Raw genomic sequence first — 22,590 nt, forward strand, 5'->3', positions numbered from 1 at the left:
ACTAGCCCCAAATGTTAGCTCTTTTGGTGACTGTGACACAATTAGAAAGGAGGAGGAATGCCTGCAGAGCCAGGCGGGGTGCTGAAAGGACAGTGCCAACAGAGTGGCACTTGGAGTTGCCCAAGCACCGTGCTAAGCACTTCACGCAGGCAGAGTGGGAGGGCGACAGCCCAGCCTGGGGACCAGCGCGGACACCAGTGGTGTGAGCCTCTGGCCTCAGGGCTGCCTGGGGCTGGGGACAGTGGCTGGGACTCAGTAACTCCATCCAGGAGGGTTGCTGTGATCAACCCCATGTCACAGACAGGGGAAACGGGGGCACAGACAGGCTAACTTGCTTGAGGACCCACAGCTTATAGGCAGCAGGTGCTTTCAACCAACACTTTCAACCACAAACTTCATCCATGTTTTCCGTTTTACAAAATAAATACAGAGGGTGCCCAAAAAATGTATACATATTTTAAGAAAGGAAAAAACTATTGCAATTGTAATACTCAATATATACCGATAACAAAAGATGAATACAAGTCACGTTTGACTTCTGCAGTTACAGGAGGTGCTCAAAGTGGTTCCCATCAGCGTCCAGACACTTCTGATGACGGCGAACTACTGCCTGAGCAACGCTGACCACAGTGGCCACTTGTATACATTTTTTTGGCACTCTTGGTATATATATTGCAGAATCCATTTCAAGAGCAACCACATTTCACCATGTCATAATGGCCAAACGAAATGAGGGACTCTGGGCAAGACGGGAGGGCAGGGGGTAGATTGCTAAAGAGGAGAAAACAGGTGAAACAAACAACTTGTAGGGTCACCCACCATCCTAGTTTGCCCAGGACTGTACTGGTTCCAGCACATGTCTGTACCCTGTACCCCGCCCCCCCCACCCCCGTCCCAGAAATCCCTTGATCCAGACAAATGGGACAACTGGTCACCAAATTCATGGCTCAAACTGACCGAGACCCACGTGGCCAGAAAGTCCCAGATGGCAGCGCTCTGTCCCTCCAGCTGTCCGCTGCCCGCTCTGCGTCCTGAGCTGGCTCTGCTCGTAAGGGCATCATCTTACCATCCTCCCCCCGCCAAAGGTTCGGCCCATAGGGGCCACCAGAATGCTGTGGGGGCCAGGCGCCGCACAAAGCTGGGTTCCCCCCCATGAAGCCCCGGTGGCCCAGCGGGAGGGGAGCCTGGCACTGACAGCACCCAGTGTCCGGGCTGCACCAGCCATCTGACCGGAGGCGGCGAGGCACGCTCCCTGCTCCGGCGCCATGGAGCCGCAGGCCAGCTGCACGGTGGTGACCGGTAAGAATATTCTTCTGCTTTCTCATTTGCGGCTGCTTTTAGCCTGAGCCTGGCCACAAGTTATTTGGCTGGGGAGGAAAAAAGAGTGGCAACTGGTGGTGCCAATAATTCCAGAAGGAAGCTAACTTCCTGCTGTGCCCTGTTAACAACAATCAGGGGACAGAGGCTTTTCTGCTTCTATCTGTCACGCACTTCAAATAACTTGAGTGGCATATACATAGGTGCCCACATGTGGCTTAGGTTCAGACCTTGTCCTTCCACGCATAGAAAGGCAGCCAAGCCTGGTACCTGTTGTCAGAGTCTGGGGCCCAGGAGGTCCAGGTGGCACCTATTGGGGTACAGTTTCATAGCACAGGAGCTGGGGACCAGGGAAGGACAGGGTCCCATAAGGCTGGGCCTGTCCGTCTATGACTACCCCCCCCAAAGGTGCACACAGCCCCCGCCCCAGACTGGAGAGCTTTCGGCCACTCAGAAAACCCTGAAGCATCCCTGAGCGCCACCAGTTGGAGACTCTGAACCCCAAAAGGCCAACTGGGAAGGGAGGGTAACCGCCCACTGGTGCTTTTCACCAGCAAATCCCAACTCCACGAGGTCACCCACAAGCCAGTCAGCACTGGTTCCCTAGAGGCTTTGATTTCTTCACAAAGCTCTTTATTTTTACTTAGACACATTTGGCATATTTGAAGTGTTTTGAATTGTGCTGGAAGAAGGCAAGATAGGAGATGCAAGGATTCCTGTGCGTGTGGCAAATTGAAAGTTACCTATCTTAATGTTTCCAGGCTACAATCAAAGTCCTCTTAACCTTCTGAGAAAAAGAAAGTTCTTTTGAAAATCTTTTATCTCCCTCGCTCTCTTTGTGTTATTTTGGGTACAAGGATTGAGTGGGTCAGATTACTCTTGCATTCCTAAGGAAACTGGACCCCTGATCAACGCCATGCTTGTCACAAATGAAATGTGAACACTGAAACGCCGTGGCAAGTCCCAGACTCGCACGGACCCCTGCCCGTCCTGTCAGCGTGTGGTTTGCTGGCAAACTCTAGATTGTTTGCTGAAGTGTCTGATAATCAGCCCTGATTTGGGGATGCCCACTGGCTTTCAGAGTGTGGCCTGCCTTTATTAAAACAGCTCTGAGCTGCCAGGGGCAGTCTTTTCGTTTAATTGGATTTGCTTCGTGTATAAATCTCGCCAAGACAATTGGCACGGAGACAGATCTGGAGGAATGGGGCTGTGACGAACTATCTGGAGATGAAGGCCCTCTGTCTGGCACCCAGAATAACACCGGGGCTAAGAAAGCCTACACCCTCCTAAGGGCCTCGGCTGACTCCAAGGGGGGGATTTCTCCGGGCCGTCTGCGAGCTCCACTGGAGGGCCTGGCGAGGTTCAAGTGCAAGGTCTGACCCTGCCGAAAGGAGCTTCAAGCCTTCATTGCCCTTTGTCGTGTGTGTCACTGCATTTGTAGGATTCCTACAGTCATCCCAGAAGGTACCTGTTTCTCAGTGATTTTCCCTTACTCTCAATATTTTCTAAATTTCTTTTTTTCTCTCTTTTTTTTTTTGCTGGCTCTCCCAGTGGCAGCTCCCGACCTATTATTGTGTAGGATTCAGTGTCAGAGGACACCACTCACTTCCTGGTGTCTGGATATCCTGCCCCAAAGTCTCCATTCCCTGGGAAAGTTTCACCCCTTGTGAGTCACTCCTGTGAGTGGTTCTAAGTTCAGGGGTTCCAGAATTTCAGAGGCATGATTCTCCCAAGAATGGTTCCTACTGTAGCCCTGGGGTCCGGGTCGTTGGGGTGTCACAAGCTGATGTTTAATCACGGATCTCTCCCATCTCAGACTTCGCATGAGTTGAGAAATACGTCACAGGAATCAGAGATGGAAGTCAAAACCTCAGCTGTTCCAAACTGAGCTGGAGAATGCCACCTGTGTCTCTGCAGCCCGCTACCCACCATGAAGTGAGCCCCCACCTGTCACAGGCCCTCTGACAGCAGCTGGCCTCCCCTACAGGGGCCAGGTGGGGACCTGTGACCTCTGAGCACGGGCCACAATGCAGGAGAGATGAAGTAAGAGGCCCCGTGGGCTTGGCCTCCTTCTAGCCATACCATCCCTTAGGCCTTGCGATGGTTAATTTTATGTCAACTTCACTGGCCAGGATGCCCAGGTATCTGGTTACATTATTCCGGGGTGTGTCTGTGGAGATGTTTCCAGAACAGATTAGCATTTGAATTGGTGGGCTCAGTAAAGTAAGTAGGTGGCCCTCCTCAGCGTGGGGCTGGGTAGGATAAAAAGGCGCAGGAAGGCTGTATTCTCTTCTGCCTGACTGGTGAACTGGGACAAGTGTCTTGTCCTCGGTCTTATACCCCAGGTGCCCCTGGTTCTCAGGCTTGGCATTTCCCTGGACAGGAATTTACTACGCTGGCTTCCTGGGTCTCCAGCTTGGGACTTGTCAGCCTCCATAATCACCAGAACCAATTCTTCATAATCGATCTCTTTCTAGATAAGTCCATATTCAGAAAGGATATATATTCTAGTCCTTTGGGTACCCTGACCAATACAGGCCTTTCGTATTAGTCATTATGGAGAGAGGCCTAGAGGCCTAAAGGCAGGTGAAAGGCATCGCAGAAAGGTAAGGACAGGATGCCCGCCCGGGCTGAGCTGAGAAATGGTGACATGAGGTGATCAGAGAGGATCAGAGCCAAGGAAGGGCCCAGCTGGAGCCTCCTACATCGCATGAGGGGACAGTGGGAAAGGACTCAGCATTTGTTTAGCACCTACCAAGTTCTGGAGACTGCCTGTACTTTCCACATGTGGCACTGCTTAATCCATACAACCAACTAGCCAGGGCCATATGTTACTGTAACAGTGAGGTGACACTGGGCGCTGCTTTTCGTGTGCTAGGCAATATTCCCAATGCTCACTTTTGTTCCTTCTTTTCATCCTTACAACCCTATTTAATTACTGTAATTAATCCCCATTTTACAGATGAGTAAACCAAGGCACTGAAGCGAAGTAACTTCCTCAAGGTCGGCAAGCTGGTAGATAGTGGAGCTGAGATGGAAAAGATGAAGCCTGCCCCAAACCCTGAGCTGACCATTCTGGGCTGTCCTCTGAGCCATGGCCTGGGCTTTGGGGGGGTGGGGGACACTTCCTGATGTGGGTGCCATGAAAAGGACCGAGAGGGCAACAGTCTCAAATGTGGGCTGTCCCTGAGCCAGCAGGAAGCCTTTCCTAAGCTAATCCCAGAGGGGGGTCGCTGCCCTCCCCAAAGCAAAATTCTACAACACTTTACTTATTAAAATTTTCATTGCAATTAAATGATGAACTAGTACAGTGTAAATCGCGTTCCCAGTTCAAGGAATGAGCCATTCCACCCGCAAACCTCATCCAGCAGGCCTGGCTCTTGCTCCTTCCCAGAATGGGGGCTCCCCCACGAGGGCCTCCCCTGGGGGTTCACCTTGCCCAGGCCCACCCCTTCCAGCCACTGGGCCCCCTAACCCCTGTGAGTCTTGGCTCACCCCTACCTCCTCCAGGCGTCTCCCCCAACCACCCCGTCCTCACCTGCTCTCTCTCCTCTTTAAAGGGTCCTGACTCCAGCCCTTCAGGGCCTGGCCACCCACGGTGTGGTCCCAGGGCGGGCAGCGTGAGCACCGCCCAGGAGCGTGCAAGGAACGCACCACCCCCAGCACCGCCCAGACGCACATGCTCAGATTCCGTATCTTACCAAGATACAGGTGTGCATTCGCTGGACCAAAGCACACATTTAAAACATTTTGTTTCTTGTGACATCATTCTAGATGCACAGGAATTTACACAGAAATGTATAGAACGGTCCCCTGCACCCTTCACCCAGCCTCTTCCAATGTTAACGTCTTAAATATCAGAGCCGTACATTGACACTGGTATGATTCAGTGTGTGTGTGTGTGTGTGTGTGTGTAGCTATACGCAGTTTCACCACACGTGGAGCTTCATGTAACCACCACCGTCAAGATACATAACTACACCTACACCGCAGGCTCCTGTGAACCACCTCTTTCTAGCTACACACCACTCCCTCTGCCTACTCGACAACCATTAATCTGCTCTTCAGCTCTGTAATTCAACTACATTATTTTACAAATATTTTACTGCCATGGACTCATGGCAGCACATAGCCTTTTGACTGTTTTTTTTTAACCCAGCATAATTTTTAACCCAGCATAATTCTCTTGAGCTTCATCCAAGTTGCTATCTGTATCACTAGCTCCTTCTTTAAAAAAATGTTTACCGGTTTTATTGAGATATAATTCACATACCACACAACTCACTCATTCCAAGTGTGTAACGCAGTGGCTTTAGATACATGCAGCCGTGTATCACTACCACATCGATTCTAGAACATTCCATTACCCCACAAGGAAACCCCACTCCCCGTAGCTGTCATTCCCTAGCCCCCCACCCCCACCCTACACACACTGCAGCTCGAGGGATCGCTGGTCTTCACAGATGACCACGCGTGGACATTTCATATAAACAGAAGCATGTATTACGTGGCCCTTTGCGAGCGGCCTTTCACTTGGCATAATGTTTTCGAGGTTCGCTCACGTTGCAGCAGGTGTCAGTACTTGGCTTCTTTTTGTTGACAAGTAACACTCCTTGCGTGGCTAGACCACAGCGCGTGTACGCATTCATCAGCTGATGGGCACGTGTCGCTTCCACCGTTTCCTTTTCCTTCCGCTGCTGAGCAGTGTTCCAGCATCTGGAAGAAGCCCAGTGTGAGGACGTGTGGTAGTTTGCGGCTCTGAGCTGTCACCAGGAAAGCGGCCGCACACATCTGTGTACAAGTTTCCATGTGAAGATGAGTTTCTGTTTCTCTCAGGCAGGTGTCCAGGAGTGCAAGTGCTGGGAAGTCCACCTTCTGTTTTAAAAGCAACTGCCCCACTGCTTCCCGGGGCGGCAGGACCGTTTCATGGTGCCACCAGCAACGTCACGCGACCCAGCTTCTCCCATCCTCGCCAGCATGTGGTGTTAGCGGCATTTCTCGCGAGAAGTGCAGCCTGTCTCCTGTGCTTTACTCTGCACATCCTGATGCCTCGTGATGCTACCTTTTCACGTGCTTCTCTGCCGTCTGTGTACCTTCTTCCAGGAACTGTGTCTTCATAGACCCTGCCCACTTCCTAATCAGGTTGCTCCTTAATGTTGAGTTGTGAGAGTTCTTTGTATAGTCTACATACAATGCCCTTGGGGGGGGTGTGGTTTGCAACTGTTTTCACCCTCTCAAAGGGTCTTTCGCAAAGCCGAAGTTTTCCTTTTGATGAGGTCAAGTTTATCAAGTTTTACTTCTACGGATCCTGTGTGTACTTGGTATTAAGTCTAACAACTCTGCGTGACATTCCATTTTTTCCCCTTTCCCCTTAAAGTTTTATAGCTCTACTTTTTACATGTAAGTCCATGATCCATTTTCACTTAATCTTTATATAAGGTGCGAGACTCACGTTGAAGGATTCATTTCATTTTTTTGCCTATGGTGTCCAGTTGTTCCAGCCATGTTGGTTGAAAAGGTCTCCCCCCTCCACTGACCTGCTTTTGCATCTCTGTTAGCAAACAACTGGGCACATCTGGTGGGTGTGTTGCTGGGCTCTCTACAAAGCATGCGTTTTAACCGGACACTTGCACACTCTTTCCCGAGCCCTCTTAGCTCGGTGGGGGTCAGCCCCGTGTTCCTTTGTGGATCCTCCAAGGTGCCTCACACAAGAGAACTCTGAGAATGCCCCCAGACTGGCAAGGCTGCAGGCCTCCACAGGAAAGGGGATGTGTGGGTTCCCCGGGCCCACAACAGCCATGGCAGCCGCAGGAGGTTCCCACGGAGGTGCAAACACTCCATTCCCCATCCAGACCAGGCCTGAGCAAACCAGAATCTCTGTTTCAGGTTTTGGGCCCTTCCGGCAGCACCTGGTGAATTCCAGCTGGGAAGCAGTGAAGGTAAATATCCCCCCCAGGGGCTCAGGGCCCAGCCGGCTCCTTCTGTGGCTCTGGGAAACCCAGTGCAGGCCCCTTGGTAGCCAGACCCACGAAGAGGGGAGAAAACAATGGGGCCCTGGGAGAAGGGCTGGTCTCTGGTCCCCGGGTTGTTCCTTGTCTGCCCCCAGGTGGCCCTTTGACTGCCTGGGAAAGAAAAGAGGCTAAAGGTGCCTCTGCTGCCCTACGAGCTGAATCTCCATGGCCCCCTCCCCTTCTGGCTGTGAGGCCTCGGCAAAGTCACTTCCCTCGGCATGCGTTTCCTCATTCCGGAAATGAGGGAATCGTAGGTTCTGAGGAGTAAAACAGGTAAGTCTGTAAAAGAAATAAGTACGTACATCTATAAAAGCAGTTTTTTAAAGCATCATACCTGGCATGAAGTAAGCACTTAATAAGTCGTTATTGCAAACCACACAGCTCTGTTTTTAAGAAAGAGCCAACCAGCAGAAAGCATATCCTGGAACAGGAGCTGAAGAGAGGTCCCAGCGAATCACTAGAGCCACCTCTCCTCCTTGAGGCACCTGCCTCGTAGCCGTCCCCAGGCTGTCACGTAGGGGCTCAGAGCACAGCCGGCTGTGTGTTCGCCCTTGACCACCAATGTCATGCCTCTGTGGGATCAAGCCAAAGGGGGAGTCTTGAGTCGAGTCTCCGAGTTTCCCCATCAAGCTGAAATGCAGCAAAATCACCTGCATCCTGCATTTGCAGCCATGGTAACACTGATTTTCCAGCCTGTCCGCGCAGATGCAGGTAAGGAAACTCGCCACTCTAGAGTAAGGATTTGGGGCTTTTCCAATTAGTAAAAAGCTCGGGGAACCCCGGACTCCCTGCTAAGCTTCACTGCTGCACACAACGTACCAGGAAGGACAGGTCAGGGCTTTCGTGAGCTCCTGGATGTCTGCCGCCTGTTCCTTAAAAAACAGGACTTTTTCTGCTGACTCCCGGATGGGCCTGTTTCTTGTGTGCAGGCATGAGAAAGCAAGAGTCAGGCTGTCTGGGTTCACCTCTCACTCCAACAGCTGCACCCCGCGGGACCCAAGACAAGTCGCCCAGCTTTTCTGTGCCTCGGTTTCCTTGTCTGTAAAATGGGAAGGTTCTGATGCTTATGGGAGGTAACACGTGTAAAAGCCCTCGGAACAGGGCAGGGCAACTGCCGGCCCTTACAAACAGAATTCCCATTCCTAGGAAGCTCCCACCTCGGTCCATCTCCTCGGCTGTGGGCGAAGCAGCTCTGGCTTTGGAGATTCACCAGGAAATGGAAGGAGTGGGAGGAAGCCGGAGGGGCAGGGCAGACGCAGAAAGCAGGCTGGGGGCTTCCCGGGAGCGGCCGCAGGATTCGGCTGAAGAAGGAGAAGATGGCCCAGAAGTAAAAGAATTCTACCCCAAAGCAGCTCCTCGGAAGTGCTGCCCGAGGAGACCTGATTCAGTCCGTTCCGGAGAGCAGATGGAAGAAAGGACCCTAAGGCAAAGTGACAGGACACTGCACCCCAGCGGTCACTGGGTGCACGCGCTCCCTTCTGGCAAGCTCCATGAGCGGAGGACCACGCTGGACGCCTCACGTCACGCAGAGCTGCCCAATGAATCGCTGCTGCGGCCCAGAGGAGTTCATGTTCACTCCCCTTCTGCAGGTGAGGAAAGGGGTGCTCGGACGGGTGACTGTCGGGCTGGGGGGCACATGCCATGAGGTGCAGTGACTGCAGGCCAGGTCCAGCCCACCTGCCTCGCTTTCCCCTGGGGAAGACAGCCTTTGGTTCTGAGGACGAGGACCACAGAGAGATGCCGAGGCCCACCGCGCAGTGACCAAGGGAGAGCAAAGCGGGGCTGGTACCCGAATGCCTCGGCCACACGCCCATGACGTCATGGCTGCCGTCGTGCCGTGAGCGCACAGCCACGCTCCCCACAGCTCTCCCGCCAGCACCTGACACAGGACAAGGGCACAGGTGGCTGCTCGGGCAATGGACCACAGGGCTGAGGAGCAGAGCAGGTGAAGAGGAAGCAGCAGTGTCCCAGGCTGGGGCCCACGCCTGGCTCCCTGCGCCCTCCGCTACCCCCACCTCCCGCCCCAGAGCGCCTTCTGCAATGGCCCCGCTCGCAGTCTCTGGCTGCTGCAGCCCCCTTCTTTGTGGGGTTTTCTCCCGGGCAGAGTCACTCGCCATCTCTTTAGAGGCTCTCTTCACTCTCAAGTGCAGGGCCATTGTCTCTTCCTGGGCCGTCCTGGGGCTCCCGACGGCTGTAGATTCCACTCAGTGACAGGCTTTGATGCTGGTTTGGGACCTCACTGGTGGCACCCGCTGAAAGCACCGGCACGCTGCCAACAGACCATCCACGTAGGGCTGATCACCTAAGTGAGGCATCGAGGCAAAGGTCAAGAGCCAGATCACATACACGCACTTGACCCGGAAGGGCACCCGCTCCCTGGGTCACTATAAGCACACACTGTGGGGACCTGTACCAACGTGTCCCTGTCCCCACAGAGGGACAGACCCTGTGCCAGGCATCCAGGGGCGATGTGTTGACTGACAGATGAAAGGGTCATTTCTCTCTATCGTCCTGCATTCTCCCATTGAGAGTCCACTCGTCAGCGCCACAGGACAGGCCACATGTGACGCGCACTGACTCCTCCCTCCACGCCGGGCATCGGAAGTGGGACCGGACGGTTACAGAGAAGAAGGAAGAGCGCCGTCCTGCACTCGCAGCGTTTCACCGCTGAGAGACATGAGCTCACCAATAATAACCTGAACGCACTTTTGCTGTGGTTACTCTTAAAGGAGAGAAGAGAGAGCTATAAAAAGAAGACAAAGACAGAAAAATTATGTAAATGCCAACAGTTCCCAATAAAATGAGGCGTTTGCTGCAAACTCCCAGGACAGTGACCTCCGGCTGATAACCAGCAGCGTGTGACACTGCACGGCCTCCCCAGGGACAGGTGTCACCTGGCGACTCGGCCGTGGCTGCATCATTACCTCCTGGCTTCCCGCTCCTCTCCTTCTGGAGCCAGTGCCACCGCCTATCATTCCAAGAGAAATCATATCCTTAGCTGCTCTAGAAATGTCTGAGGCTTGGAAGGCAGCACATAAAACAAGCTTTTGGAACACACACAGGGGTCGTTGGGCAAGACATTGTGTAACTTCACTTACACCCGGCTGAGTGGCCAAGAGGTCAAGGCTTTTGCCAGACTTGATCACGATAGTTTCTCTTCACTCCAAAGCTGCGGTGGCCTCAAGCCTATAGTACGTGTTGCTTTAAAAATCATAATAATAGGGCCGGCCCGGTGGCTCAGGCGGTTAGAGCTCCGTGCTCCTAACTCCGAGGGCTGCTGGTTCGATTCCCACCTGGGCCAGTGGGTTCTCAACCACAAGGTTGCCAGTTCGACTCCCGCAAGGGATGGTGGGCTGCGCCCCCTGCAACTAGAAACGGCAACTGGACCTGGAGCTGAGCTGCGCCCTCCACAACTAAGACTGAAAGGACAACAACTTGACTTGGAAGAAAAATCATAAAAATAAAGAATAAAAGGCAGTGGATCAGAAGAGTTGAAGAAGCACCGAGCTAAAGAGCACTTCAGGTGAAGGAAGGGTCGTGCAGTCCACACCCAGGGACATGCAGGTAACTGCTTACCTGTCCCAAGCCAATTGTTTCTTTGGATTCATCTTTATTTGCTTTCCTAAGAAGACCTCTATTCTCCCACTAAATCCCAAGATAAAACCTCTTTCCAACATAGATAAATACAGACATATACATGACAGACAGTTTTTCCACTCTAACTCACAGTGGCTTTTGTTTTGTTTTGTTGACTAATATGGAAAGGCCTGAGATCAGAATAACCAGCGTGAGGATGGAAGAGAGACCCCGAACGTCTCCCTGCTCTCTACAGGGACCCTGTCCTGTGTTTCATAGCTAGACTCATGCCGGCCTTGTTTTTCTGTCCCGAGGTCCCTAGACAGGCAGGGTGTCCTGAAAGCAGAAGGAACAGGTCACCCTCGAGGCAAGGGACGCCACGGGGATACACAGACCCTCCCCTTCTGACTCACTTTTAATTGATTACAAAGTATTTCAGCCCACTGAATGCGTTTCAGGATTCTATTACCCAATTTAATTAAACTAATCCTCAAATTATGATCAAGCTATGATCTGCAAACCCACAGATAGAACGTAACGTGGATAATGCAAAGCTGAGCAAACACACGGAACAGCGGAGTGTCAGGGCTCCCAGCCCTCGGATGAGCCCTTTGCCGCCAGTTTTTATATCAAAACAATGACCATGTGATAAGAAGTTGGCCAAAAAAAGTGGACTTAAGAAAAGCATTGCAATACAGACTTACATCCACGTACTAACCGTGAAGCCTACTTGCAGTGTGTGACGCCTTGAGACATCAAGACGTCAGCTAATGACTGTGTGCGTGCGTGCGCGCGCTCAATCTTTTATTAATAAGGGCACATGATCAAAACCATGTGGAGATAACTGCTCCAAACCGAGGGTCGGGAATTATGAGGTCCATGTTTTGCACGACGGGATTTTTCAGACAAGAACGACCCACTAGTTTGGAGGAATGACGTAAAGGCTATGAGAGTGGGTGGGACAACTGTCACGCCTGGAGAATGGAACTCGGCATTGTGAAGGAAAAGTGCCCTCTAAACAGAATCTCAACATTTCCAGCCCCACTGGTGAGGGCTGTGGTCAGCCCTGCGAGGTGACCCCCACTGCTGTGGCACCGTCTCCTTTGTGGCTGCTTCCTGGAACTCCTCCCTTGTTTTAAAAATAGCCTCTCTGGGCCTCAGTTTCCTCATCTGTAGTATGGGGACATAGCACCTCATCAGGAGGGGTGTGATGAGGTATTAGGCGTAGTGCCTGGACACAGTGAGCGTTCTCCAGGGGCAGCTAGGCAGATTACTGGCCTGTTTTTTTAAGCTTTTAGAACCAGTAAAATAGCATATACGTGACCATTACAAAAATCTTACAAGGAATATAGAAGGAAACAAGAATCACCCATATACGTAAATTATACTACAGTAATAAACAAAAAGGAAAGAATCACCCCTAACTCTTCCCTCAAGATATAAGCATTTTAATATGTTCCCATTTCTTCCATAAATGGCTACCAGAAACAGTGTGAAATCCTGATTTCTTTTAAACTTATTCTGTGTCGATAAAACCTTTGTAAAGTCATTTCTGAACCGGCTGCACGGCCCCGCCAGTCGCTTCCAACCTGGCATTTCAGGCCTCCAGCTGCCTCTGTGTCTTCTTCCTCTGCCTGGCGAGCCACTTCCGGCTCTGGCTTTAGCTTCCTTCTCTCTCCATGGTGACGGCGGAGCCCAGGCCAGGGTCTCAGCTACCACCTGCTGAAGGGACCTACCAGCCAGGTCCCTCCCAACGCAGCAGGTCAAGAGGAAAGCATCCTCTCTCCCTCTTCCTCTGCCATCCGGACACGCGCACACGCCCATCAAGGTACTCAGCCGGAGCCCAGCACAGACACTGCACACACGCGCTATCCACATGCAACGACAGAAGGAAAATGAGGGAAAGAAGAAGGAAAAGTGGAAGGAGGGAGGGAGAGAGGCCAGGAGGATGGAAGGCAGGATGCACACATCTCCGAGCCTCACTATTCCCTGCCCTCGGCACGCTCCAGGGATTCCTCCAGGCCTGGGCAGCGCCTCCTCCGTGCAGCCCTCTCAGGCTGCACTTCCACGTGCGTGGTCTGGGCTCAACGTTCACAGCAACCCTGATGAGGGAGGCCATTATACTACGTTTACAGAGAGGAAAACTGAGGCTCAGCAAGTCTCAATCATTTGTCCAAACTCAGTCCGCAGAGGAAGGAAAAAGAGGGCCTTGGGTTCCTTCTCTCTTACCCCCAAGTCGACGGGGGCCCAACACGGCCCTTTAAACCAGGACCCTGTCATGACTTTGTTTCTAGTCTGCGTCTCCTCCAAGAATGCTACCCCCCAGGACACGCCAAGCCCTGAGCAGAGGACGGCACTGCAAACGCTCACTCAGGGAGTTTTTCTTGAACGACTGAATGAAGAAATGCATTCCTGCTTCCTGGTGCTAGCCCCAAACTCGCACCTGATAAGGGAAAGAATCAGATTTGGAAAAACAGCACCTGTTTCTGCCATACCAGTTGGTGCCACAGCTCTGGTGGATTTGGAAAAATGCAGAGAGCAACTGGTGTCTTTTTCCCTTCCTTCAATTGCCTTTGTTAAACTGCCATCTGTTCCTGGAGACCAGATTTTGGAGGACATGGAGGCAGGAAGAAGTGGGAGAAAGAGACAGAAGGCAGACCCCCACCCGGGCTTCCCCAGGACCTTTGCAACTGATGGGGTTCAGGCATTTCTGAGAGACGATGAACCCAGCACGGCACTCAGCTCCTGTTGAGTGTGGTCCCTGTTCCCGCTAGGGCAAGAGCGGGGTCCACCTGAACGACTGTGATTACGCCAGGCTCCGTCCCTCCCCCCTTGGGCACAACACACTGGAATTCTAGCTGAGAAAATGTGCCAGCCTCAAGGCACAAACCCCTGGCTAGGTCTGCACAGAACCTACATTCTCTTTGCTGAAACCACAGTCCTTCTCGGCAGCAAGGGTGGTGGCAGCCAGCGTGGTGGCAGCCAGCGGCCTGCCGTCTGCTGGTGCAGAACGTCTACTCACTGCTTGACAGGCCCCCGCTCAGCAAATGCTAATAAATGTCACTCTTGATAAACGCCTCTTATGTGTCTTTCTCAAATTAATCTGGGTTAATTAGAAGCACTGATGTCTCATATAAAGCACCGATTATGTGCCAGGCAGTGTGTTGGGTACTTTTTGTGAATCATCTAATATTTGGGAAAAGCCCTCTGACTCTTAATTATCCTCATTTCACAGATGAGAAAACTGAGGTTCACCAATGTCAATAACATGCCCAAGTTTACCTGCTGAAAGGTGGCAGAGCCACGTCTCAAACTCATGTCTTTCCCTGCGACACTACAGTGGGGGTCCGGCTTGCGGATGGCTGCCTTCTGGCTGTGTCCTCACCAGTCAGAGAAAGGGAGGCCCTGATCTCTCTTCCTCTTCCTCCCAGGGCACCAATCCCATCGTGGGGCCCCACCTCATGACCTCGTGGAACCTAATCACCTCCTAAAGGCCTTATCTCCAGATACTATCACATTGGGGCGGCTGACCACGCGTCCTGGTGACCTCAGGGGACGTGCACTGTGACCCGCCTGGATCTGGGCTTTGCATGCGCCAGCCCCGAAGCAGAGCTGCACCCTTATGGGAAGAGGAGGCACTGACCACCCACTCTGGGCTGGTGGGTGCTAGTCCAGGCTGGCCCTGCTGGGCTCAGGGTGCCTGTCACCAGCCCTCGGGCACGGCTTTCCCTGCAGGCTTACTGAACATAATTAACCGACGTTTCCACTGACGACAGAATTAGAGCGGCTCCTCAGGGTAGAACCCTAAAAGCAGATTCCGGGGCAACTCCCTTTGGTTCTGGGGTTCCTCAGCCGCCTCTGCTCAGAGCCAGGCCCTGTGACAACAGCACTGAGTAGAAGAAACTAGTTCTTCACAGGTGGATGGCTGGGCTCCAAGAAGCAGCCCTGAGCCAACCCTCAGGACAGGGCCATAGGCGACCCCAGAGCGCCACCTTCCAGCCCCTTCCAGCCCTGAGCTGGCAGCGTCCAGAAGGGGTGGGGCCCACGCAGCCTCAGTGCCCACCCTCACTCATTCCCCGCAGGGCAGCGGGCCACGACGCGTCACAAGACCTGGAACCCCCTTGGTGTGCCTGGCACTTGGGGTGCCCACTTGGAAGCTCGGCCGGCTTCCTCCCTCGTCCTCCAGGCCACTGCCAGGCCTGGCCTGGGTCTCCTTCTGTCTCCCGCCCGCAGTCAGGCCACAGGTGGGGACATGGTCTTGGCACTTACCTTTGGGAGAGAGCAGAGCCTGAGCCGATGGAGGCGACGGGCTTCTGAGCGGGTGTCTGGAGGGTGGAGCAGAGCCGCTCAGGAAGGCTGAGCGCGTGGAGGCCAGACCTGAGACACGAGTCAGCAGACGCGCCCTCCTTACGACAGCAGCGCGGGCACAGGGGTACATCACATCACCCTGTCTCCTCTGAAGTCCGGGGCAGGGCCCTGGAGTCTCCTGTCTGCAACCTCTGGACAGGTCTGACAGCCCTGGCTGCGTCCTCCACCCAAGGAAGATGTTCCCCGATGTCCTGAAAAGCCAGGAAAGACGAGGCACTAATCCAAAACCATCCTGGTGGCAAAAGCGGCTCCTGGCACAAGGGGGGGGCTTGGCCTTCTCAGGGATGGTCTTTGGGGGCCTGGTTTCACTTTTACCAACAGCGAAATGCACACGTCTAAGGTGTCTTTCCCCTGCTTTTTTCCTTCAAACTGACTGCCGTTTCTTTGACCTTGAAGGAGGGTGCTCCCTGACCTTGGGTTTTCTCGACAGCCCTTCTCCGCCTCTCCCTGCATTCTCTCTCTCTCTCTCTCTGGATCTCACCTAAACCCACGGGTTTTGCTGCTCTGCCATGCCACTGTCTCCCCAGAAGCCTCTCAGAGCCAAGGGACCAGCTCCCCTTGGGTACTTCAGACCTGGCAGGTCCAAAATCACCCCGATGACAGCCCAAGCCCACCGCCACCTCCTCCTCCATCCTTTAGGACGCAGCTCGGCCTCATCAGCTCCTTGCGCACACCCTCTGATGGCTCCTCTTGCCCTAAGGAGAAAATCCAACCTTAGCTAAGCACTCAAGCCGGCTTCCACAGACTTTCCAGCTGCTGTCCCATCCTTCCCCCATGCACAGTGCTCCCTGATACTAGTGGCGGGGGGTTACTTGTCAACATGCCTGGGGGTGCTACAGGCGGTTACTGCTCAGGTCCGAGTCCAAGGGTGCTAACCATCCAGTTCTGCCCAAAAGCCTCAGGGACCCCCACCCCGCACCCCCCCACCCCCACGCCTCTGCCTGGCATGCCCTTCTCCAGCTTCTTCACCTGGCTCACCCCACTGGTCCTTAAGAACTGCCGCACTACACCCCTTCCGTGAACTCTGCCCTGACCCGCAGGCTGGGTCAGGTGTGCCTCTGGGGTACCCACACCTGACGCAGCAAGTTCACGAGACATCGAATGGGCAGGAACTGGGGTTCTCCTGCTAGCCCCTCGCCACCACGTGAGCTCCTTGAGGGCAGGGTCCAGGCCCACAGAAGGCCGCTGGGAGGAGGATGGATGAACCCACACGCTGGCTTTTCAGGGACTCCCCCTGACCCTGCAGCAAGCGAGGTGAGCCTGCCTGTGTCTTTCCCCAGGAGCTGTCCAAGCTGGGCCTGGGCAGTGACGTGGAGGTGGACCTGCGGACCCTTCAGCTGCCCGTGGATTACAGGGAGGTGAAGCAGGCGGTCATCCGAATCTGGGAAGATCTCCAACCACAAGTAAAGGATGGCGGGGGAGTTGGGGGGTACGGGCTGATAATGGGGTACGGCCCCCGAGCCTGGGAACCCCAGGGCCCTGGTTCTAGGGTTCATGGCTAACGTGCATCCCACCCCCACACCCCACCAGCACGCTGCCGGCCCATTTCCTAAGGTTGTGGGTCTGTTTCTAGAAGTTCAAGATGAAATACAGAGTCTATGGTGGAAGAAGATTCTGGAGAGAGAAAAAGGAGGAAAAGAAATGGAAGCTTTATTCCCAGCCAGGACTCAAAGATAGTTTCCACCCAACAGAGAGGCCCTCGGGTTAGGTTTCCCGGGTGCTGAGAGCGGTGGGAGGGTGACTCACGTGGGAAGGTAGCAGCGCGGCCCATTGGGGGGGGCGGGGGACGCCCCATCTGGGGGAGCGCCCACCCTCAGCACATCCAAGTGATTTTATCCCAACAAAGTGACTACGTAAAAAAATTGACGCCAAAAAATTCAAAAAAAAAAAAAAAAAAAAAAAAGTACAGAGACCGGATGATGAGACTAACAGCACAGCCACCTCCAAAGCATGAGGACAACGCCCCACGTGTTCACGTGTGAAACGCGCGGCATCTGTGTTTCCAAGAGGAAAGATCCTCAGGTCGCAAACTTCTGACAATATCGCACGTACCACGCTGTGATGAACTCCCCGCGCGCGTCCCAGTGTCCTCGGGGAGAAGAGTCCACGGGAACGCTAAGTGTCTCAGCCACCCGCGGGACCCCCAGGGCAAGAATTAAAAAAAAAAAAAATTAAAAAGGAATATTCGACGCTGTTTACGACTATTTTGAAATATAAAAGCATTTAAATGAAAGGCCGCGTGGGTTCCCAGCCGCGGGTTTTCTTTCCGGCGGATTAACTAGAAGCAGGCGGCGGGCGGGCGGCGGGAAAGCGCAGTTGGGGTGTGGGGTGTCTCGCGGTCGCGCGCGCTCCCTCTGCGTGGCCCTGTCTGGGGACAAAGCGGGCCTCAGGGTCCCTCACCTCTCTGCCGTCACATGGTGACACAGCTTACCGTGCACGTGGGCCTGGACGCTGCCGCCAAAACCATCGTCCTGGAACAGTGCGGCAAGAAGCGCGGCTACCGCGACGCGGACATCCGGGGCTTCCGGCCCGAGCACGGGGCGTGCCTGCCCGATGGCCCGGAAGTGATTGCGTCGTGCGTCAACATGGCGGCGGTCAGCCGGCGCGTGGCTGTGGAGGGCGTGGCGGTGGCCTTTTCCCGGGATGCCGGCAGGTGCGTTCTGGCGAGTCACTGAGCAGGGAGGGGAGGAGGGCTGCGGGGGCCTCTGACCAATTTTCTTCTGCACGCCCCCCTCTCCCCGCTAGGAGGCCACCCTGTGCCGTCCACCTGGGCACTTGGTCACGAGGTGCCACCCCAGGGTAACCCTTGCAGACCATCATGTTGTTCCCCACCCCAGGTCTCGCTTCCAAGGCCCCCTCCCCCTACGTGGCCTTTGGTACATTGAGAGAGAAAAGATGGAAAGGCGGATTTTGAGAGCCACTGACATTTTGTGGGTGCTTTATTTTTATTTATTGCAGCCACAGTTGTGATTGAACTATTCTGATTTGGCCCCAGGTAAAGATGAACTTGCCTCTGTGTCCGCAAACTCTGAACCCCCCCCCCTCCGTCCCATAGGTAATTTCTCCTCCCCGCAAAGAATGAATGGACAAATGACCCAATGCAGACATGAATGAGAGAGCTTCTCGGGGATAAAGGTGTTTGCTGTACTGGTTGAAAATCGGTGCTTCCCGGGCTGGGCCACGTGCTGGCCACGGGAGACCATAGTGCCGAGAGCCAGCGGGACACTTGCATCTCCCTGGGTGGCAGGCCTCCCTCGTGTTTTGGGGTTGCTGCACTGCCGCTTCTGCTGTCGTTTCACTGAGCTTACAGGCTGGTCCAAGGAATAATGTGGCTTTTCCTGTGGTTGCAGATACGTCTGCGATTACACCTACTACCTGTCTTTGCATCATGGAAATGGGTGCGCGGCGCTGATCCACGTCCCTCCATTGTCTCCATGGCTCCCGGCCAGTCTGCTAGGAAAAGCCTTGCAAGTCATCATCCAGGAGATGCTGGAGGAAGGTGAGAAAGCCCGCACTCAAAACCTGTTTCGCAGCAAATTCAACCTCACTGGTTGCTGCCAAGGAGAACCAATTGGGGTCTGCTTTTTTAGACAAAATTAAATGTTTCAGTCCTGTGTGGAGAGTTCACTGTGCTTGGAGAGGCTTTTAAAACCTGGCTTATAAAACGGTTTACACAGAGGAAAAAAATTCGGAATTAGCCCAATGAAATCACAAAAAGTTATTTTATTGTCAGAAGACGGGAGAACACTCTGAAAGGCAGACATTTCACAAGGGATTAACTAGCTTCAGTTCTGGTTTTCATGACAATAAAATGAAATCCTAGTAATTTTTTTTTTCTCTTAAGAGACTATGCAGCGGGCCTGTGCAGTCCTGCCCAGGTTGCTGGGACCACAGACCTGTTCTGCAGAGCCTCACGTGGTGGGTTGATCCGTGACCATGGCCATGGGACACAGGTGTGGCCACTGCATGGGTGCCCCGTTCCTGACCTCCACGCTCGTGCATCCCGGTGCTGTGGGCAGCTTCTGAGCTACTGAGTCGCTGGTGTTTGTTTGTTTTCTTTTATTACTCCTTTTTTTTTTAAGTTGTGGTAAAATACATGTAACATGCAATTCACCATTTTAATCATTTTGAAGTGTTCAGAGGCGTTACGTACTTTCACAACCATCACCACTATCCATCTCTAGAATATCTCATCATCTCATTTTGAAACTCTGTACCTATTAATATCTCCCTTTCCCCCCGCACCCTCATCCTTGGCAGCCATTATTCTACCTTCCATTTCTGAATTCGCCTACTCTAGGCAACTCATATAAACGTAAAGTCCCTTTGAGATTGGCTTGTTTCAGTCAGCATAATGTCCTCAGGGTTCCCGTATGTTGTGACATGCATTGCAATGTCTTTCCTTTTTAAGGCTGCGTAGTATTTCATTGTATGTACAGACTACATTCTGCTTATCCATCCATCTTTTGGTGGATACTGGGTTGCTCTCTTCCTTTGGTTATTGGGAATAATACTCCTATGAACACTGGTATGCAAATATCTGGTAGAGTCCCTAATTTCAGCTCTTGTGTGTGTATACCTAAAAGTGGATCAGAAGGTTTCATTTTTTGAGGACCTGCCACGCTGTTTTCCATGGCAGCTGCACCATTGTACATCCCCATTCGTGTTTGATCTTAAAGGATAACAGCTAGGTTTAGCACTCCTGCCTAATGTTTTAGAAATAGAATCTCCCCTTTTCATCTTTCGTTTTACCTTTATGACACTGCACTGCTCACAATAAAGTTTCACTTGTCCCGTGTTTTCTAGGGCACATTTCCCCTGGGACCCCCATTAGCAACATTGCTTGTTTGGAAGAAGGCGTTGAAGGTGCCTTAAGCTGTAACAAATTTCTCGTTAGGTTGGTGTGCTCCCAACTATTACTTTTCACTTAATCGTGTAAAAAAATTGTTGTCACTCAGTGCCAGATCCATTCCTTGTAAGAAAAAGCGTTTCCCATTTAGTGACAGAGGAGCTGGTTTGACCATTAGCCCGCTAGCGTGCTTGTGTGTTTTGAATAGACTTTACAAGACCCCCTTTGCAAGTGAAACTGGCTCACTTGACACAAACCAGATCAAAGTCACAGTGCAGCAGATCAAAGCCACCAAGTGGCCAGCGTGCATGGGCAGGGCCACCCAGCAGGTAATGGGCAGGTCCTTTTGCATTTATAGGCAAACACCGCTGCCCACAGTCTTGTCACACACCCCCACTCCATCCCTTATTCAAACTTCTGTCTCAGGACAGTGGCAAGCAGGGCACCTCTGACTCTGCTCCATTATTTCAGATTGCTTGGCACCCAGCCATACGCATTACAAACTTTTTGATGTCATCTGGGCGGGAGGCCCCGAGCTCCCTCTTCATAAACGCCCCTGTCATTTGCCCCTCTTTGGCCTCCTAGGTTCTTAAAGGAGAACCCCAGAGGGCCCACGCACATCCTGGGCCATGGCCCTCCATCCCATTGATACACACCTGCCTGTTTAGTTCCGGCTGACACGGCCGTTCTGAGTCGGTTTGAACACTGCAGGTTAAAAGGCTGAGAGCCTCGGGTTGGTCATTTGGCTGGGAGGTCTTGGGCATGTCTGCTTGTTTGCTCATCTCTAAAACAGGAATAAAACTCCTTCCTTTGCAGAGCTGTTACGGAGAGCCAGTGAGAGAATGCGTGTGACAGTCCGGAGGTGCTGAGAGAACACTAATCAAAATATGCACCTTCCTAAGTGTGGGCTGTGAAAGGAACAAAATTTCGCCACCCTCATGCTCCTTTGAGCCTCCTCCCCCTGCCCCATTTCCTGCCTAAGAAAGTCAGAGAAACCTGCTTTTTAAAAGGGGAGCCTGGGTTTGATCACCTTAAGCATTTTCCCCGTAGTATGAGTCAAGAGGACCCCGAGGGTGTTAGCTAGACGCCCCTGTCCGTTGTTTCTGCGTTGCCCAGTAAGACTTCTCCTGCCGTGTATGTGCCACTCTTCCTCAGCAACCTATAAATCACCCATTCTTGGTTTTGAAACCGAATACCCCGCCCCCCTTTTCGCCTTTGTCCCAAAATGCCTAATATACACAATGTTGCCGCACTGTCTGGAATTTTCATGCGTATGTGAATTCCCCATGGGCATGTATTAAAATCTTGATTTTTCTCCTGTTAATCTGTCTCTGTTACTTGGATTATTACCCCAGCCAGAAGAACTTAGGTGGTGAGAGGAAAAGTATTAATTTGGTTTTTAGCCCCCACACCTTGGAGCCAGACCTGTGAGGGTGAAAAACAGAAATAGCCCTGCTGGATCTGTGGTCTTAAGTAGCTCGTGGAGAGAGGTCCTGATGCCTTTGAAGACCCAGCACCTTCATCCTCAGGAGAAGCTGCTGCTCCTTCTGAAGACAAGTGGAGAATGCCACGCGGCAACCTGGACATGCATTAACCCACCCGGGAATGTGGGAGAGCCATGCTGGACTCCCGTGTCCACACCACAGCCGCCCCACAGCCATCGGAGCTGGACACGAGCCTGCCTCTAGTCATGGGTCCTCTAGTGACAGTCCCCTGAATGCCAGGCACGCCACCACAACGGTGAGCAAAATCCCTGGGGCCACACCACGCTTGAGAGTCCCGTCGTTTAGAAAGGCCTTTGGTTTTAGGTCCCAATACTTGTGAGACCCCACAGGTCTTCCGTAAGCGTGGTCTTCGATTCACTTCTGCCCACACTGTGCTGTCGAGCCCTTTGTCGAGCAGCCTGTGTCTGTTAGTGCGGCATCGTTTCCCGTGTTCAAACTTACGTCCTCCCGATGTGTCTAAGCGTCTCTGGTCTACTTCTAGAACAGCTATAGCTTGTTTCCTTTGAACATATACTCACATTTCCTCCCTTGACCATTTCCCTGGCAAAGGTGCTGCTGCCTGGATCGTAGAGTCCTTGAGGCAGGCCGAGGTCATCAGCTTGAAAGGAACTCACTTTTCTGAACACCTCCAGCGAGCACATCCTGTGTGTGCTTTCTCGCTTCCCCTCCCCCCCAGAGTAGGCACTCTGGCTCAGAGGTACCAACAACATGCAAATGTAGCGTTTAGGTCCCTCCCTTGCCCCAGCGTCCCCCAGACCAAACCTGCTTTGGCCTGACTTTGTCAATGGAAGGGATAGGAAAAGCCTCCAGATCAGCCAAAACGGAAATACAGATTTCTGTATTGTAGGTAGTCAGATTTTCTTCAGCTGATTTAATGGAGTGAGAAACAGAATAGCTTCTCTGTCTTCACCAGCAGTTTGCACACTGGGAACGTTCAGCTGTCAGAAGTAAAGCCGAGCCTTCA

At 52.9% G+C, this 22,590-nt stretch overlaps 1 protein-coding gene across 3 annotated transcripts; it reads left to right on the top strand.

Annotated features, from left to right (window-relative positions):
* Window positions 1–1,048: 1,048 nt before the first annotated feature.
* Window positions 1,049–21,365, top strand: PGPEP1L (pyroglutamyl-peptidase I like). Of its 3 annotated transcripts, XM_033099989.1 has the most exons (7): window positions 1,049–1,299; window positions 7,204–7,256; window positions 16,553–16,675; window positions 17,699–17,925; window positions 18,623–18,771; window positions 20,079–20,169; window positions 20,938–21,365. In XM_033099989.1, exons 1-7 carry the CDS (start codon window positions 1,266–1,268, stop codon window positions 20,957–20,959), a joined length of 699 nt encoding a protein of 232 aa, XP_032955880.1. In that variant the 5' UTR covers window positions 1,049–1,265; the 3' UTR covers window positions 20,960–21,365. The 3 variants fall into 3 exon arrangements, with proteins under 3 accessions (XP_032955880.1, XP_032955878.1, XP_032955879.1); XM_033099987.1 differs by lacking the exon at window positions 1,049–1,299 and having other exon boundaries at window positions 5,865–7,256; XM_033099988.1 differs by lacking the exons at window positions 1,049–1,299; window positions 20,079–20,169 and having other exon boundaries at window positions 5,865–7,256.
* Window positions 21,366–22,590: the final 1,225 nt, after the last annotated feature.

This window comes from Rhinolophus ferrumequinum, chromosome 28 (assembly GCF_004115265.2).
Source record: "Rhinolophus ferrumequinum isolate MPI-CBG mRhiFer1 chromosome 28, mRhiFer1_v1.p, whole genome shotgun sequence".
NCBI lineage: Eukaryota > Metazoa > Chordata > Mammalia > Chiroptera > Rhinolophidae > Rhinolophus > Rhinolophus ferrumequinum.

Bases quoted from the DNA above. Each gene is read 5' to 3' on its own strand.
- PGPEP1L (XM_033099987.1), top strand. From the start codon at position 7,086: ATGTGTGGGTTCCCCGGGCCCACAACAGCCATGGCAGCCGCAGGAGGT. The intron at 16,676-17,698 runs GTAAAGGATGGC...ATGGTGACACAG, and splicing joins GGGAAGATCTCCAACCACAA to CTTACCGTGCACGTGGGCCT. The intron at 18,772-20,078 runs GTGAGAAAGCCC...CGTGTTTTCTAG, and splicing joins CCAGGAGATGCTGGAGGAAG to GGCACATTTCCCCTGGGACC.